The sequence below is a fragment of the Lepidothrix coronata genome, unplaced genomic scaffold (assembly GCF_001604755.1).
Source record: "Lepidothrix coronata isolate B3197 unplaced genomic scaffold, Lepidothrix_coronata-1.0 Scaffold136, whole genome shotgun sequence".
NCBI lineage: Eukaryota > Metazoa > Chordata > Aves > Passeriformes > Pipridae > Lepidothrix > Lepidothrix coronata.
Window position 1 is genome coordinate 2,455,163 of NW_016690316.1, and position 19,123 is coordinate 2,474,285.

Below are 19,123 nucleotides of genomic sequence, written 5' to 3' on the forward strand. Positions count from 1 at the left end.
CCAGCACATGGGGTAAATTCTCACAAAGCTTATTATGCAATTCAAGGGCCACTTGATATGGCTTAGAGACAGAAGTTCAGCTCCAAATGCTAACAGTTTAGTTTCCCTGTCTGCCTCTATTATCAATTGTAACAGAGAGATAAACCTAAGCTGCACTGATATTATGAACTGCCATCCTACAACGTTGTTCTGGCAATAGGTAATTATTCAAAGATGGAACTGAAATTAAGATGATGCCTTTAAGAACAATGCAAGCGGACATTTGCCAAATGGAAGGGCAAGACTATTTGAATTGCTAATGCTGCCTAGAACAATGGAAACAACTTTAAAAGTATCCACCTGATACTACCTCTAAACATCACTGAGGAGGAACAGTGATGCAACTAATGCATTTTGAGTGCAGTGACAGCCATACAGTACATATTTTTGAGCTTCAAATTTGATAAAGGTCTGAAAAAATATTTTAAAGTTGTAATAGGCTACTCAAACAAAGTTGTACTGTACCAACTGGAGAACTCTGTGTACTACAAATACCCTCTCAGAGTAGTATATTGCAAATAAAACCTCGCTGATCGTCCCATTTGCAATTAGTACCGTGTACTTCTTTTATGGCTTAAGAGAGAGGGAAGTGCCCAGGAAAGAATTACAGGGTTGAACAAGTTTCTAACAGTGTTCTATCTAAGGAAACAAGTGTAATGCAGGTGGGTCCATCTCAGTGATGGAATGCAGAAACACAAAAGGAGTGAGGAAGGTTTTTAGATGGAGTTTCCACAACTCCTTCCTGAATGTATACCCTGTGTCTGCCATAGCTTCTTCTTATTGCAGTCTCCTTTCCAGTCAACACATAGATGTACCTGTCAAACCTGACTCTCTTAAATACTATACCAAATATTAAATTTCTTGGAAAACCATAACTTACATAAAACAGTTTGTAGTGTAGTAGCACCAGAAAACAGAGAGCAAACTGCTCCGCACCCAAAAGCATGCCCATAGATACGCTAGCATTTAGATCATGCAATAAATTGCAATAGTTTTGATTTTCATATCAGTTTGAAATGGAATTTTGTATCTCTTCTCTTTACTAGAAGTGTCACAGAGCGTCACTTCAGCATATTACCTCTCACCAGGCACTGTTTTCTTTTTTTACTGACTTTCACATCAGCATCACTGTTTAACAAAGTGTTTAATGTACAAGTGTTTGTAATGCTGTGTGTTCATGAAGCGGTCTCAACGTTTCATATGCATAATTTGTCGAGTGCTTGAAGCCAGCCCTCAGATCTTTACATATGTTTAACTAATAATTAACTACTAAGGTTTTCTGCAGTCTTATATATACCCACACGGGTGGTTCAGATGTTGATGATTTCAGGTAGGTCACTAGCTGTAGTGGTTTTGAACACTCTACCTTGAATTCCATTCAATCTTCCTTTTTTGGCTGAGATTTTTAAAACCGGGTGTTATTCGTGTTGACACCCAGGAACTTAAAACATGGAACAGGAGCTGAAATACAGTAAAACTGGCAACAGCAATGCCGATAGTCAGGTTGCTGAAGGAAGCCATTGTTCTTCAGCCTGTGAAGAGAAGCAGAAGGTAATTTCAGTCCATTCTCCATTTAACTATTTTAAGCAGACACAGAAAGTGTTTTTGACAGGCAACTTATCAATAGAAATATTATTCACTAAAAGTTTCAACCTGTTCAATGTTTCCACTTAAGCCTTAATAGTATAAAATTATGCCCAGAGTTTTATATCTAGAAGTTGCATTTGGTTTTGTTTTTAACATTTGCACACTATATACATTTTTGTGACCCAAAGCTGCATGTATTTTATCATTACAGAAAGGTCAGGGAGGACCAATAACTAGTGCAACTGCCAGCTCTAAAGCCTCCATTCCTGTCCCAAGAAGCTCCAGAGTTAAAACTCATCTCATTCTTACCAGATTGACTGCTGCCAATGGGATTCTAAAACACAACAATGAAATCAGATAAGCATAGTAGCCAGGTTTTCGGGTCAGCCTCAGGGAGCAATAGCCTCACTGCAGCTTTCTGGTTGTGTACTTTACAGAGATAATAGTTCTCAATTTGCACTGTGTTCACACTTGAGGGCTCATCTGTATTTTAGATCTTTTCTTCATCACTGAAGTCTAAACTTTGCACAATTTCACAGCATACTGAAAAGCTTCCCTATCATCAGAGCTAGCGGACTTTTCAGTTGCTGCATGTTTAGCTGTTTCATGAGGTCTAAATAAATAGTTCAGCAATTCTAAACATAAGTGTCAGTCTCTCAATGCTTCAGTCATTTTGCCCGAGTCGCCAGTATTTGCAAGACAGAATGATATTTTTCCAGAAGCCACAAACTTCTGACATACATCTCCACTTTGATGGTGATGTGTTTCATACTCCAAGACTGGCAGAGGTTACAAACTCATAAAACATCAAGTTACATTAAGTCAAACAGAAAAGGGGAAAAGAAAGGCAAAAGACTTCCTTTAAAATATTTAAATAATGATTTAAGTATCTATTCAAATAACTGCTGTCACTTTGGTTTTACTTATGAAAATATATAAAAATAAAATTAAGACTTATACAATAGCATAACTTAATGTTACTAAAGCAACCGAATGGTCAGCAAAAACTGATACAATTATATAATACACTTACTTCCACCTTTATTTCACATGCATTACAGAATGAGTGAACATGGTTTAGATTTTTGAAACTGTATCTGCATTGCAGGTGGTAAGAAACTTGAATTTCAGCAGGAAAAAGAAATAGTGAAGTCCACCAATGAAAATAATAACTTCTTTAAAATTAAGTACAATATTCTTACTTTGCAGGGTAAATGATGAGTATATTGAAACTGGTAGATCAGGAAAAAAATACTTTTGTCTTCAAAGATGTAGTAGCGGAAGGTTCGATGACCTCAAATTTTTCCCCTCCATCTCCTTTTCTATTTATTCTCCCCAGAACTGAAGAGCAATAAACATCCTCTGACTGGTACCCACAGAGCTACAGCTATATAAACAGAATGCAGGACAAATAAGAGTAGATTTGCTGAGTTAAACCTGCACCTATATCATATGGATTGCATATGTTTACTTCAGACCGCCTTTAATCCTGCCCTAGGGACTCCAAGGTTCTTAGAACATATTTGATGTGCTCCTAGGGCCTAGCTAGGGCTTGCATGCTCTGGGATAGCTACGCAACACAAATCAAAGGGCAGCAAGTGGGGGTGATCAGAAGATTTATTTCCTAAACACATTTTTAATCCAAACTATAATTTTAATGTACACATGCTGCAGTGCATTGCATCAAACTAGTTGATTCCAATTGTTTTCTGGTTACCTGTTCTAGTTCAGCAGCATACTAATCCTGCATAGTTTTTAATGTTACTCTATTAAAACTTCCAATTTCAATTACTATCCTGAATATTCAGTATCCTCAATTCTCCACATACTTCTCCATCTGCCTCCACTGACCAAGATGATACAAAACACAAATCAAACTTTACACAGCTTTTACACAGTTTAAAGTACCTGAGTCAATGGGTGTTAAACTTGATTTTCTAAAACTTTACCATCTGAAGAAACAATGAATTTAGTATCTTCCATTTTAAACCCATTGAGAAGGGCTGTATGTTACAGATTCTACTCCCAAGGCCAAAAACTTTGTTATTACATCACCTCATTTGTAGTAACCAAATCTCCTCTTGGACAATGTAAGGAAAAAAAAAAAATTAGTTGATTTAATTCCTAAAGTGAAGGAAGCCAAAATCCAGGTGAAGGACAATTCTCTTCAGAAAAACAGCAAAATCACTGAATATCAATCACACCTATCTCATCCTTTTGACTAAAATATAGCAATTCTCGTGATGCTACAGATTTTACTCACCTGCAGTGACTACACTAGTACTTCTGAGTTTCAAAGACACTGACATAATCTCTTGGACAAGAGAAAGTCATGTTTTGTTTTGCTTCCTTAGTACTAGAAGATTTTATTACATAATGTTTCAGTGTTTGACAGGTGTTCATTTTAGTACAAATTATGGAATTAAACAAAAAAACCTTCCAACCAACCCTTGCAAGAAATGCATTAGAAGACTAATCTTTCTCCTAAGAAACTTGTACAGGGCCCTTATTTTAAGAAAAGCAACTTTCACTGAAAGCATCTGATCTGACTTTTAGGAGTTTTAGCAGCAAATACTGAACAATGATGCCCACAAAGGAGAAAGGTATGATGGTTTAGAGAAGAGAGGCAGAGAAGACACTATAGTCAGTGAGCCTCTCTGGTTGGTCTCATAGATACCCAAGTTTTGCAAGCCTGATTTCATACAAGCTTATCATGATAGACGCTGTTTAAGTAAATGAACTACCAATAATTTCATGTTTTAATTCAGCAAATTAATAGTGTTGTATTTTAATTCAATTCAAGGACCAGGTGTAAACACAGTGTTTCATGTGAGATCGAAAAAACTGTTCAGCCATAAACATTTTTTCATATCTCTTAGTCATTTTCAACTATATCTTGTTTAACATGAAAATTAACTGTTGTTTAGCAGACTCCCTTTTAATTTACAAGAAAAACATTCATGTTGTCAAACAAAAGCTTATGACTTAAAAGAAACATAACAAGCTTCTGATTACATACAATTTCTTTGCCCTGAGGACAGTGACCAAAATTAGTAGGTCAAAGGCAGCTTCAACTATACTATGTTTCTTTCCCCTTCTTATAGCTGTCCAGCAAAGTCTGATCAAGTTACAGAATTTAGTGGATTATACATGAGACACTTTATCACTCAAACTGCATAGTCATTGATTACCATTCAATCAGCTGATGCCGGTTTTGAGCTAGTGGAAGGCTGGGTGGGGAGGGAGGTTTAGTGTAACTACTTTGTAATTCAGGAGAAAAAAGTACTATATCCAGGTTGGTTCTTCACCACTAATTTTTTAGCAGTAGTATTTTCCTGGCTTAGCCAAAATTACTGTCTTAACCATTCAGTTAGACAATAATTACACATGGTTAGAACTTCACTCTTTCAGCTTTTCAATGAAGTCTTCAGGTAAATAAACACTACCAAACACTTGAAAGTAACAATTTTCAGCAAGATATTGCTTACATACGTCTAGTGTGATTTCAAATTACTCTATTGAACCAGTAACTTCGAAAAACTTAATAACACAGCTTTTCCATCATACTCAGTAAGAGCTAAAAATATGTTGTTTTTCATCTGCTATTAACATGCAGTGGTTTTCCTGCAATTCTATTTCTACTTGAAATTTAGAAGAAAAAGCACAACATTAAGACTCCACATTCATTCACCGCAAATATGAAAACAGTAGGAACTTCTGATAGAAACAAGTCTGTACTCACTGGAAGAAGATAAAGGAGCAGAAGAGTTACCAAGCATTGTACCATCAAAGGCATATAACATTTATGTTCCCCTCATCTTACTGTTTCCACATCAATTCTTCACATCATAAAAATAAGAAATGCAATAGTATAGCCACAAGACATGGTAAGAAGGTACAGATGAAGGTTTAAGGCCCACAGCCCTTACTTTCTTCAAGACTGGATTTCAAGATGAATTGGATCAATTTCCAAACAAGATTACAATCTAAAGCTGCTAGTGATACCAGGACATCCCATTCAGTCCTATGCTCTCTCCTGATCCGCTTGAAACTGAAAGCCAAATCCCATAGTTGTAAAACTTGTCACACCAATCTGCAGTGAGCAACTTTGGACTGTTTGCACATTTTCTAATAAACCCAGTAATAAAACATCTGCAGTGCTGGAGCTTTGCTGTGCTCTGAAGGGTAGTTTCTATTGCTCCAGCTAGATTAGATGTACTGCGTTTGATATCTTACTTAGCTCAGTAAGCAGCATTAAGGAGAAACATGACAAAATTCAAGCTACTCACAGCTTAAGCCATCCCCTTTCTATTTAAGGCTATTCACCCCCCAAACTCCACTCTGCTTTCCGCTCTTAGAACACCACAGTCACCGGCAGATTAGGCTCACTTTTTATAAAGGGTGAGGTGTCCGCTGCGATACCATTTACCGAATTTCCTCAAACCTTCCAAGGAACCGGGAGCCGCGAAGCCACAGCGAGGGAAACCCCCCCACAGCGAGGGACACCCCCCCCCCCCCGCTCCAGGCCGACCCCGCGGGGTCGGGGCGCTGCCCCCGTGCCGGGCGTTACCTCGCCTTCCCCGAGCGCCGTTCGCCCCGGCAGCCCCACACGGCTCGGGCGGGCAGCGCTCACCCGCCGCGCTCGCTCCGCCCGCGCCACCCGCTGCCGCTGCCGGGCGGCGGGAGGAGAGCGACAGCCGCGGTGCCGAGCGCTGTCAGCGTGCCCAGCGCCGCCGGCTGCGGCTTGCGGCCCTCGGCCCCCGGGGGCGGACCGACGCGGACGGAGGGAGGGAAGGAGCCGCTCCGCGCGGCCCCGCGGGGCGGGGGAAAAGGGCCGCACCGCCCCCGCCCCGCCCGGCCGGTCAGCACCCCCCGCCCGCCCTTCTCCGCCCGTCGCACCTGGGAGCGGGGCTACGGGGGCTGCGGCGCTTCCTCCATCGGGGTCGGGACAGCCCTTCCCGAGCGCAGGATGCTCCGGCTGGGATCGAGTTACGGCAGCCGGAGCCTTAAAGGGGCCGAGCCGTCGCCGCCACCTGCCGCCGGGTCCGCTCGCCGCCTCCGGGGGGACGCGGCTTCCCCGGCGCCTCCCGCCCGCCCCCTCTGCGCTGCAGCCGCGCGGAGCGGGGCTCCACAACCCAGGATGTTTTACAGCCCGGGACCGTCCTGCCGCTCCTCAGCGCGGCCCGGTCGCAGCCGCGGTAACAGCGCCCGGCGGAGCTAAATGGACATGGCTGAGAACGGCGTATGCGTTGGGAGGGCAAAAACCCCAGTAAAGCATAGCATCTCACTTTCCAACAACATTTTAGTCACTATGCCTTTTACGTCTATATGGCCCCGTTGTCTGAAATATATAATGGGAAAATGCTGATGTGACCGTTCGTGCACTAGGAATCTATTTGTGCACAGAGAACAGGTATTTGCCAATATTTGCTATTTTCTAAATTAAATGTGATTTATGACAAATTATTTTTTCATTTTACATTTTTAGCTGTTGTATTGAAAATTCAAACAAGCAAAATTACGCTGACAAATATGATGGATAGACTTAGTCTTTTACCAACTAATGGCCATGACTCTCTTCCTCTTGGCATCCTTCTGCTATAATCCACATCCTAAACCACCTCAATTTTTCATTTCCGTTAAGCATTGCTGATCTTTCAGATCAATAATTTAAAAATTCTCCTCTCTCAGACAAAATAATGTTAAAGGCATTCATATATGTCTCACCCTATAGATTAAGCTTCAGCTGAGAAAGAAATCATCTACCCCTCTGTGTACAGTGATCGCTCTTGCAAGACATCTCCCACAGCAGGAATGCTATGGCTTAAGCCTGAACAGAAACTGATGATGGCTTGCCTTAATAGGCCGATCTGGGAAATGCAGAAACCCAGGTGCTGATTAACAAGGCATTGAGCCATTCCTGCTGCAGAAGTGGTAACCTGTAGGAGGTGGGCAGGGCACACTGCCAGTATCCGTAACTGTTTCCAGCCAGTTTGGCTTAATCCACCAGGTAAGTGTATATGTAAACATCAGAACTACTGAAGTTTGATTTCCTGTGGACTTGAGTCTTATGATTGACCAGCTTTTAAAATTATTTTTGTTAACAAAATTCCACAAGACGTCCTCAGACGAGTGCAGGAGGAGACCCCGGTCCTGCTTCCAGTCTTCTTCCATTCCAGAAACAGATGGATAAATAAAGACAGCAATATCATATCAACACCATTTCTTAGTGAAATTAAGATTAAAACCTCATCTTTTACTCTGATGTGATATAATTTTATTCCTCATATAAATGAAGATTTCAACCTATTTTTCTACTATGTCTGCAGTTTTTAGTGAATCAGAACAGCCACTAAAACCTAAGAACTCCATGGTGGGATCATCAACCACTTTCAAGATGACATAAACTACAAAAATTCCAAGAGAATTTTTTCTTCAATAATTCACCTTCCAAAGAACAACCCTCACTTTTTCTTAATACGATATCATTGACTTTGAAGTGCCTTTATACATACTCCTTGCCCTTTTAAGTTGTAATGATACCAGTACTCCATGCAACCAAGCAGTGGACCTCTGGGTGACAGAGGATCTCAGTGGCAGTAAAAGCAAGAATGGTTGTCCTTAGGCCTGCAGGCACTAGCAAGGACTCCTTCCACTTATGGTTTAGAACCAAAGACTCTGAACAACAAGTTCTGGCAGATTTAGCTCCTATGTTTTAAAATATTATTTCTCTCAACTGCCTGAGGTCATGACCATTCTAGGAGAGCAATGAAAGTGGGTAGATTTTAACATGCCAGCCTATAACCTGGAATCTCCCATCATAAGAGTGTGGTAATACCTAGCTAGCAGTTGGCTAAAACAGACAATTGAGAATGGTAACGTCTTGAACTGAACAGATAACTCTGCCAGAGACCACCTATCAGAGCTCTAAGCCTCAAAACTACCCACACTTAACAGGTTAGGAAGCATCTGGGAGAAGACAAACCAGACTCTCCCCAAACCTCCGTAATCAGGCCTGTGTAGCTCACAGCCTAGCAAACAATTCCTTCGGCCCAGTGCTGCGTGGGTGAAAGAAACAAGTTTGACCTGCCTCACTGCTCTCTCCTTGGCCTGCCATCAGCACGTTGTTGAGCATGCAGCAGATCATGACCAGAGGCAATGCCCTCTTTCAACAGCCCAACAACACGTGCTGGGTTCAAAGCTGCCAACTGTAAAGCTGAGAATGGTGGTGCACTGAGGATTCCAGAGCTGACTGCTCTTCCACATAAGCGTACAGCAGAGTATCTCTCAGACTTTTGATAAACAAAATTTCCAGATCAAAGAGAACTGGCTAGGGGGGCATGAAGGCATTGTAGTAGCAGGAAGGCCTGTAGACATGGTTAGATACAGCTACCATAAATCCAGGTTGCCTTAGATTCGTTGTCTGCCCTCTTTTCCAATGAGAAGTGTTCTTCAGGAAGATTTTGAGAGCTGTCTGTATATCTGGGATTCTTGGTATCTACTAATCTCATATCATGTTATTGCATACATGCAGCAGCCTCACCTTGGAGGTCCCATGTCCAGCAATCTCAGAGCAAAAACACTAGGCCCATATTGCATATGCAATGTAATTCCAGCAAAACCACCAGAGTACTCTACCACTCCTACAGAGTGTTGCATGAACATACCACTCAATTACTTTGAGCATTTCCAGCAAGTTCTAAAAGTATCAGGCTTACTGTACTTGCATGATACAACTGGTGCACCTTTTTCTGCATCAGAAAGACAGTAGCCAAAGGGCGGGACAAAAAGTCACCAGAGCAGTACCACAGCCACGTGGCTGCTATACAGTGACCACAGTTTGGCTTTCACAACTAATACACGTCTTCCTCCCTCCCTTGTGATGTACAGCCACCACTTTCCAGCTGCTGCAAACCAAAGTCACCTCTGCCAAATGACAACTGTCAAGAACTTCCTCAGTAACACTGCAACTTCTGAAGACAAGCTTCAGCCTCAGCATGAAAGGAAAGTATGAGCAATGGGCTTGCTAAGGTGAGTTGCAGAACAGAGATTTAGCAACATAGAGCAAAAAATAACATTATATTCCATGTCAACAGGGAGCATATATGCTGAAAGACCATAGAAAAAGTAAGGAGGACAGAGAGGCATCACAGTAGCACTTGTGGATAGCAGCATAATTCTATTGGCATCAGCTGAATCATCTTATTTACACTATGTAAGAGAAAAAATGGGCTCTGCTTTTCATCTACGCTTTTATTACAATTAAACATCTTGGTTAGATTGATGATTTTCAGCTTCATGTCAATTAGACCCAGTAAATCCATAAACGAGGAACAAATTTGGATAAAATGGATGGGGTTTGCTATCACAGGGTGGTAAAGGGAAGGCAGCCCAACATAAGTAAGTCAAAGTCTGCGGTAATCGGTCCTCAGCCAAGGTGTACACACCTGTTCCATACCCTTCTCCTTCTGGAATTACTTCCAGAGTGGCACTTCAGATATGGTAAAAACTTATTGTCAGATGACTGCTCCCACTAAAGTCTGCAAGGGAGATGTGACCATGAATAGAAAATACACAGTAACCTTTCCAAAGCATGCCTGCAATTTCAGAGCTGTGCTTTCCCAGAGCTGAGCCTCCTTTTGCCAAGAAGGAAGCCTTTATCGTGGTTGCTGTATTGAAAAGTGAGATATATGTGAGAAAGGAAAATACTTTTAGAGCATTTGAAAATTATTTCAGTTGTGGTTTTAAACTTACACAGGACATAACTAACCTTTCTGTCTGAACTTACCCATTGTAGGAAGAACAGAGTCTTAATGAATGTTTAAAACCTGAGCAGTTTATGAAAGAAATTATATAACACAGTGTTGTAGAAGCAGTGGATTAAGAAATGCTTTCATTTATTTCTGTCTCAGGAAGTTCCTAGGTCTACCTGTCAGCAGCAGGAGATATTCCCAGAAAATCAATTATACATGTAAGCAAAAATATCGTGGAGATTAAAGAACACATGAAAGAGCAAGCACAATTCTTCTTTCACAACATTGTGAATCAAGAGTAACTTCACTGAAGCCAATGAGTTACACTGATGTGAGTGAGAAAAGAACCAGCTCCACTGTCTGAAAATTACTCAGGCCACCCATGGAGTCCAATCACAGGAACTGCAGGCAGCTAATATTGCAGTATTTAATTCAGAAAGCCTAAGACTGAAAAGAGGAGACTGAAAAGAAAGGATCTGAATTTGGTTTTAATCAAAAAAAGCTGAAAAATAGAAGAAAAATGGTGAATTGAAAGGAAAAAAATTACTCCATTTCTAAAACAAAAAAATTCTCAAAAAAAAAGAAATTGCATAGAAAAAAAACCCCCCAAATCTGTGTGCCTTGTCCTTTTTTTTTTAAACACCCTGCAGGTACCCAGTTAACAGTTGCTGAGCTGTATGCTTCCTCGGAGGAAAAACGTTATCTTCATTTTCCAAACAGCAGACACGTTTTGTGAGTTTTGTGTGTTACACCTACTCAGATCAAGTGCTACAGAATGTGTGTCTTACCTTTCCGGCACAGGTCACTGTAACACATGCTATCACATTTCTAGGTAGTAATGTACCTTCACTTTTCCCTGCTTTAGTATACTTCCTCTAAGTATGATTTATACTTCCACCCTCAGTTTTTCATCTGAGGTCAGTGAGTTTAGCTTTCCTAGCTCCTGTCACCTCCCCACTGGAGACAGCATTTCTGCCAGTAGTACTTACTGTCCGTAATAGAACAAAGGCTTGTTTCTGGAAAGCTGTCTGTTCAGGAACCTCTTCCTGTCCCTTCTTCAGTTTTCTTTCAGTTTTTATCTTCTCCATTTATCTCTCTCATCACATGCTGTCTCTTTCATCTATTTACACCTCACCTGCAGCATTACCCTCTCTATTGGTATTATTATCCTGATTATAACCCTCCAGAAGCTATTGAGGACCTGTAAAACAGCACATTGTGAGTTTAATCTGCTGCATTACAAACCACTACACTGATGCACCATGTCGGCATTATGACAAAACATCAAACCACATTAAGACAGATGTGCCAAGTATGATCCACAGAACTCACAGGAACACCATCTCTTTTTTTATTTTCCAGGTCATTGTCTCCTCTTTTTCTTGTCTTCCACTTTATAGCTTCTTTCTTCTTTCTTATCACCTTTTCCTTTTCTGTCACTTTATTTTCTTCCTTCCCTAGCTTCCTTTACTGTCCACCTCACATTCCTCCATGCATTTTCTTTCCTCTGATGTTCCTGCACACAGGAGTATAAAGGAGACAGTACTGCAGCTTTGTTAAATGTGTCCTTGGCTCTTTAGTAAACAAAGTTGCACCTGGCTGCATCTTTGGGATCTACAAACTGAGGGTCTAGAAAGCATTTCATTCCCAAAAGCTTAAACCAGAGAGCAACTTCTTGGTTCCCTAACCTCTAACATGGAGCACACCAGGAACAGCAGGAAAAAGCTTGAAATAATACCAGATTCTTTTCTTCACATGCACATATTTCCTTTTGCCTTGTGAGCTGAGGCTCTTAGCAACAAGAGCATTGTAGAACTGGGTAGTGACTTGATGATGTCAGAACAGCAGAAAATGGAAGAAGATGTACTTTGTAATGGCATACAATTGAAAAGCATGAAATTGGTGCCAAGCAGTGCAAAAACCAAACAAATTATTTCCCAACAATTCAACATGCAAAGGGTCAAAAAGCAATCTGTTTTTTAATGTTCTGACTGATAATTAAAATCAGCATAATTCCAGTAGAGAACAAAACAGTGCTTGTTGATACTTGTTATTTTATGTGATAGCATCAGATTTTCAGGTAAAAAGACAGAGTGCATGGTTGGGACAGTGTCAGTCATCTGTATGCCAAAGAAGCTTCTAAGCCTCGCTTAGCTCAGTCTAAACTTTGGCACATGCCATAGCAGCTGCACACCATTTAACTGTGCCTCTTTCAGCACACACCACAGCGTGGAAAGAATGGTTTATAAGGGTATTTTAATGGCAGATATACTAGCCTGAAAAGGTAAAGTACCTTCTTCAGACAACATAATTTCCTCTGAGTGTTTTGTCAATTTTTAAGATTTTGGCAAAAAAAATTCTATAATTTTTAGTGATTTTTGATTCTTCTGTTGATCCGTGAAAGCCTTGAGGAAAAAAGGAAGGAAAATTACTTGGTAGCACAAGGAAACAATAAAACCTGGTGCACACTCACTTTATATATGTCTAAGTGCTGTTGAAATCCATCAAAAAAAACCTGACTAAGGAAACAAGAAATTGTCTTCCATATAGTTCTCAAATATAGTACTCAATAATAGGAAGATCATGCTCAATAGAGTCAACTTTCAAACCTAAGATTTAAGACAACAATCCTGGTAAGAAACATACAAAAAGAGAAGAAACTACATTAAATACATCAGTGCTAAAATGCAGAAATAAAGCTTGCCTTTCAAATCAAGTGGGGAATTTTGTTTAGGTTTCTACTTCCAATTACACTATTCAACACCATACATTTTTGCTGATGAGTAACACTCACTCTGATTGACTTACTCAGCTATCTACAAATACTAGAAAAATACTGAATATAAAACCAAGAATAACTAAAAATAAGGAAAATACAAAAATAATCCTACTTGTATTTGTGATATATATATGATATGCTAATTGTATATATATGAAAAAAATGCTAAGGTGAAAGAATTCCACCATAAAAATGCAAATGTTTTAAGTGGGTTTGAAAAGTCACCTTGTAAATTGCATCAAACATACTGTCTAACTAAACAAATTGCAGAAAAATTGCTTTGTGATATACATGAATTAGAACATCTTGGTTGTGTTTGGGGTTTTTTTTTCAGTGTTTCCCACTTACTTTTATTTTGTTGTAAACGTAGACATTTTTCTGTGATAATTCTACTGGGACTGCTTGAAGAGCCAACATTTCAGCACCTGTTCATTTGATTTGCTGAATAAGGAACATTACACATCTGGAGTGCCTCTGGCAATGTCCTCTTTTTCTATGTGGAAATTACGCCCCAGTGGAAACAGGAATCTCACTGCTGGAAGTGGAAAGTTTATGATTCAAGGTATCTTGAGCAGCAGTACTTGCACATATGCAGACCAAGATGTTCTAGTCTAATGCCATGTTCTGCAGTGCACAAGTCAGGTGTGTTCTGGACACCCTGTACCCCACACATATGCACTAAGTGTTGGACTGGACTTCTCTGACTCACTGGGTGTGCCAGACACATCATGCAGCAAGTCCATGGTGTTCAGAATTCAACAAATTTGATGCTCATGTATACAGGCCAAATGGGCACCAAACAAACTCTTCTATGTCAAGTTATCCTAGGGAAAAATACTGGAAGCCAGGTGCTGGAGCAGGTAATGCTCTAAACCTTGTGTAATTATTCTTTCTTTTAAAAAAATGCATATTCCAATAGATCTTAAGACAGGGACAGTCATTTCATCTGACTTTTGCATAGCATCTGTCCTAAAGAACTCCTTTATGTTGTAACAAGAAATAAATAATCTGGATGAGAACACTGTACTTCTTCCCCCCATCACTACTGTGGAAGTTAGAGGAATCAAGGCTTCTCATTATCTGATTCCTAATTACAAAAGTATATCACAAAAATAAGGTAACAAAAGGAGAAGGTAACGAACACAAGGCAGTAACTCTTCAGTTTCACTTTGAACAAACTTTTTTTTCTCTTTGCATGTACAGTACTCTTTAAAGGTGATCGCAGTATACCTTACAAACAGTTCACCAATTGAATAAAAAAAAATATAAAAAATCAAGACTTATGAAAGCTCTTGGTTTGACTATTAGCTACTTAAGAATTGCTTGTGTTTACAATTGTACCAGTCCTCAAATAAAAAGGTACAATCAAGAAAACAACATATTTTTTCTTCAAAGTGTTCTAAAAAGAGTATAAAATCACTTTTAAGATCCCTCTTTGGAAATCATTTCTATTATTTATTTGACTTTGGTCAGTGCTAGTAAATTGGAAGCTGTCATAAAAACTCGTGTTTCCACATATGTAATATTTTTTTTCTTTTCAGTAATATATTAATCACAACTCAGCAAAATAATTAATATCATAACTAATTGTCTCATTATCACTGTTTAATTCACAGCCACGGGAATAGACCAGCTAACTCTCTTGATACCTTAACAATGCATTAAATTCACAGTAACTAATGCAAATGATTTATAATTTCCTGACATTCATTAAAACTGTAATATAGGCAGGGACATTCTTTTCTTGTACTGTCAAACATAGAGAGAACAGTGTTACACATCACCTGTGGTTGATGAAAAAAATGTAAGTGAGTGGTATCTGGTTTTAAATTTTATGTTATCACATAATTAAAGACTGTTAAAGTACAGTGCAGAAGGCAAGTTATATTGGCCATAGCTGGACTTTTAACTGTGTCAGCTTTTCCTTAACAGGGTTTGCTGTGCTTGACGTCTTACATATTTTTAACTAAGAGACAGAAGCAATAGAAGGACCTTCACATTTCAAAATGTTAATATTTTGTGTTGCAAGAATTATACACAAACATACAGAAATTAAAATAAATAAATGAGAAACCTTTGGCAGCACTTGCAAACTCTACGAAGAATTCAATTTATCTTCACTGAGAGCTAGTGGAATCATTACATTCAATTGACTTTTATAGAACTTGGTTAAATCCCCAAACCTACAGCCATATCTGGCAGCATTCGCAAAACAATGGTCAATAAAAGACATATTTTTAAACACAACTGCATACAGAAAAGACAGAAGAAAAATGGGAGGAAAAGAAAATGAAAGACAGTGAGGAACAAAACCAGAACACATCTCCTCTTTTAATATGACCAGCCCCTTCTGGCTCCAGCATGTCATTAATTCAATGCTAGACCTTTAGAAACCTAAACAGCTCAGAGAACTGTCCTCACTTTTAACTCAAGAACCTGTCCTTACATTGGAGGGTGTCAGTTCTGCTGCATTTTGTATGCTCAGAAAGAGAGGATGCAGAGAGCACAGAAGGGCGAGACACCCTTTTCTCAAACCTAAGAATCCTGAGGGCTGAGCACTGAAATCCAGAACATGACCTGTGACAGCAGCACCAGCCTCACAACTACCTGGTTTTCAATCTGTGAGGAAGAGCTGTGCACAGAAACAAGCTGATAGATGAGACCAGGCTACCTCCCTGCAAAAGCAACGGCCAGTTTTCTGACAGCAGGAATCCAGGAAAGGCTAAACAAATGTCCATTTCTCCTCATCCTCCTTACAAATGCTTATGTGGAAAGCTCAGGAAAACCCCAGTCAAAAAGCATCAGTGAATATGTAGATGACTTCTACATTCTAACCTCTGAGTACCCTGCAAATTTCATTTAACACTACAGATCTGAAGATATATTTCCAGGAAATTAATATTAGACTTCAAGTCTATTTTTAGGAATGTTTTTTAAAAAGGCCTTATTTTTACAGGCTGAGTGGCTTGAGGCACCCAAAGGACCTCTACAACACTCAGTATTTTTGAGTAAAACGGCAGTCTCTTTCTCCTGGCCTTTTGAATAGACAGAAGAGCATTATTTTATATTATGTTACAGGAACTGCTCCCTGAACATGCTACCCAGTAATTACAACAAGTGGCATTATGTAATTTTGGTTCTGTCTACTGCTAAAATTCTTGCTTCATAAAAGCACACTCAGAATGCACCCAAACTGTTACCAAACCTTGTGTCATCAAAGCCATGCTCACCAGCCCTCCAGACATGCTCTCAGATGTAGCAGGTTAAAGAAACATCTGCTAGCACCATGGCTCATGCCTATTAGAGAAAACATTTTCCCTAAAAATTGGTACTTTGATTCTAAATTCATACATGGTATTTAGACCCAAACAAATTTTTAAAAACAACCTCCTCCCCCACTTCCAAAGACTATATGCAGAAAACAACATTGCCAACAAGAGGGAAATGTTTAAATAGTAGGAGGGAAGGATACCTTATGCATTGAGTTATTGTAAACTCACAACCACTTTGCTGTCTGTCACTGAAAATTAAAGTGAATGTGAATGGGGAAAAAAAATAATTTTTTTTAGGATTTTTAGTATGGAATAAGTCTCATGATTTGGAGAATTTGGTTCCACTTTTTTGACTATTTAGCAAACATTGGTTTAAGTGTTTGCAAGTGCTGTATCTTTGTGTCTAAACGAGACATAATTTACAATTTATATACAAGTGCCATTATACCAAGAAGCACAGCACTAACTCCAACATTAACACAAATATTACAGCTGTTATTGATTACAAATACAAATCAGGACTTCTAAGATTACATTCGTATAATTCTGATTACTCATACGAAAGTGCAACTGCATTGGGCCCAAAGTAATTGAAAGTACCTGCTGCTAAAAGGGACAAATTTTGCCAGATTGGCTCTGATAACATCCTAATTCTGCCTTCAAGTGAGATCAGCCAGTAGCTTATATATTTATCAGCTGCCTGCTTCATCATGTCACTCAGCTGATTCCAAATGGTCTAGTCCACTGATTTAATTAAAAATCCCTTTCCTTCCCAAACACAAAAGTTTTTACAACACTCATGATAATGTTACTCTTAGAGTCTTCCAGATGCAGCTTGCATTTCTAATATTAAAAAGGGTAGCAGCAGGTTTTTCTTTGGAACATTGTCTCACAAGCAGTACATGGAAAAAATACTATACTTATTTTTTCCTGTTTAAGAGCTTCAGAGTTGAACAACAGTGATCAAGTATTTAGAGTAAGTGTAGTTTATTTCTCCTTCAGTAAAGAAGTTCAAAGCTAACTTCATGCAACAGTAGCAGAGGTACCAGAGGCAGCCTCTGTAATTACTGCACTTGCATCACCTTCTGACAAATGACTTTTCAGACCAAGTGCACTGCTTCCTCCCAAACGTGCAGGTCACACACTCACTTGTAGTATTGTTAATTTGCAGACTGGAGAGCAGGATCCAACACTAGTCCCTGCCTTCCTCACAGTAGTCCTGTACTTCACCTGCTTCACATTACTTAGCTAACATGACCATGTTGTGCTAAACTTTGGGAGAGTCACTGCTTTTCACATTGACTTTCACGTGGATGTCTGATGCTGAGATGAAGAATTCTCAAGGCACTTCATGGATCAAGATCAATCGCGGAGCACACGCCACAGCTGAAGGAGTAGGAGCAACTGCTTGATTCGTGACTGTTACAGATTCAGACTCAAGTCTACCATGTCCAAGAACATCATATCAAGCGAGCAGGGAGTTGCCACGATGAAAAAAACACAAATACAACTATGTCCTACTGAGAAAAGACATAATTAGCAGTGTTATGCTGCAAGTGGGATCTTCATGAGCTCTGCTCAATTTTCACCAAGGAAAAAAAAAAAATCCACAAACCCTTATTCCAACTAGGTTGCAGATTGTTGCTTCAGTCTTTAGTTATTTTAACCTGTCTTACCAAACTGACTCTCCCCTCAAGCCTTGCAATCTTCTGTGTTTACCACTTGAAAGCTAAATCCCTTACTCTAGCAGCATTAACAATGAGTTAGATGACTTCAAGGACTTGTAGGAATTTATGAGGCAAACTCACTGATTAGCTTTTTAGACTCTTTGAATGTCAGCAACTTTGCTTTACATCCAAGGATTTCTCAGATCCTCAATTTTCTACTCCAAGGAACAGGTATTTCCCTGCATGTATCATTCTTATTTTTTCCTCTTGTTTTTAAATAACTTACATAGCAAAAGAAAACCCCCAAAAACAAAAACAACCAAACAGAAACTTCCAACTTTACTGGTTTTAGGTCAGTTTCTCTTCAATTTCACCAAATAGCTTTACAGAAGAATTTTGCATTGGAAGGAGAAGTATGTACATACAGAAGGAATAACATGAAAAGGAGATAAGAAGTTGAAGGTTTTTATGTAACTCCTTGCCACAGTTTCCAGGATTGTTTCTTGGAAAAAAATGCCTAATAAAAAGAAGTTCTTTAACATTTATGGTAGGGAAAAAATAAGAGCAAAGGAAAGATCTTGAAAAATCTTGAAAAAACAACTTAAATAAAACATGTGCTAGCTACAGCCAATGTGGCAACCTGGGCTAAATTCTACATCAATGACATTATTTTCACTGAAGAAAGTACAAGCGGGGAAAAGATCACCACAGTCAAAATTAATACTTAAATTGTCTATAGAACTTACTGGCTTATTTTAACATAGTAGTTTATGCCCTGAAAGGGACTGTAGTACTTTCTTCCTCTTCTGTCATTGAGAGACATCCATATCTATTGTCCCTACTTATTAGTTTTATGTAGCTAATTAAGTGGAAATCAAAATGAATTTTTAAAATTCATGCATCATCAACAGAACTATTAATTAAAACCTTGTTGCTCCAAAATGTCAACAACGATTAGGCAGTGAAATATTGTTTGTGAGGTTACTCATTTGGGTGGAAGACAAGCTTACCATGGTAATATTGTTT

General features: G+C 39.3%; 1 protein-coding gene across 8 annotated transcripts in view; it reads right to left on the bottom strand.

Moving 5' to 3' along the window:
• The window catches only part of LOC108503326 (transmembrane protein 56-B-like), a 40,919-nt gene that overhangs the window by 20,584 nt on the left and 1,212 nt on the right, over positions 1–19,123 (bottom strand). The window contains exons 1-3 of one of the 8 annotated variants that reach the window (XM_017827205.1): positions 6,016–6,143; positions 2,829–3,013; positions 1,406–1,571 (exon numbers count right to left, since the gene is read on the bottom strand). In XM_017827205.1, coding sequence (XP_017682694.1) covers positions 1,406–1,560 — 155 coding nt within the window. In that variant the 5' untranslated portion in view covers positions 1,561–1,571; positions 2,829–3,013; positions 6,016–6,143. Of the gene's footprint in view, positions 1–1,405; positions 1,572–2,828; positions 3,014–6,015; positions 6,144–6,196; positions 6,279–6,525; positions 6,639–11,368; positions 13,242–19,123 lie in introns of those variants that run through there. The other 7 variants (XM_017827204.1, XM_017827203.1, XM_017827202.1 and 4 more) reach the window with 7 other exon arrangements.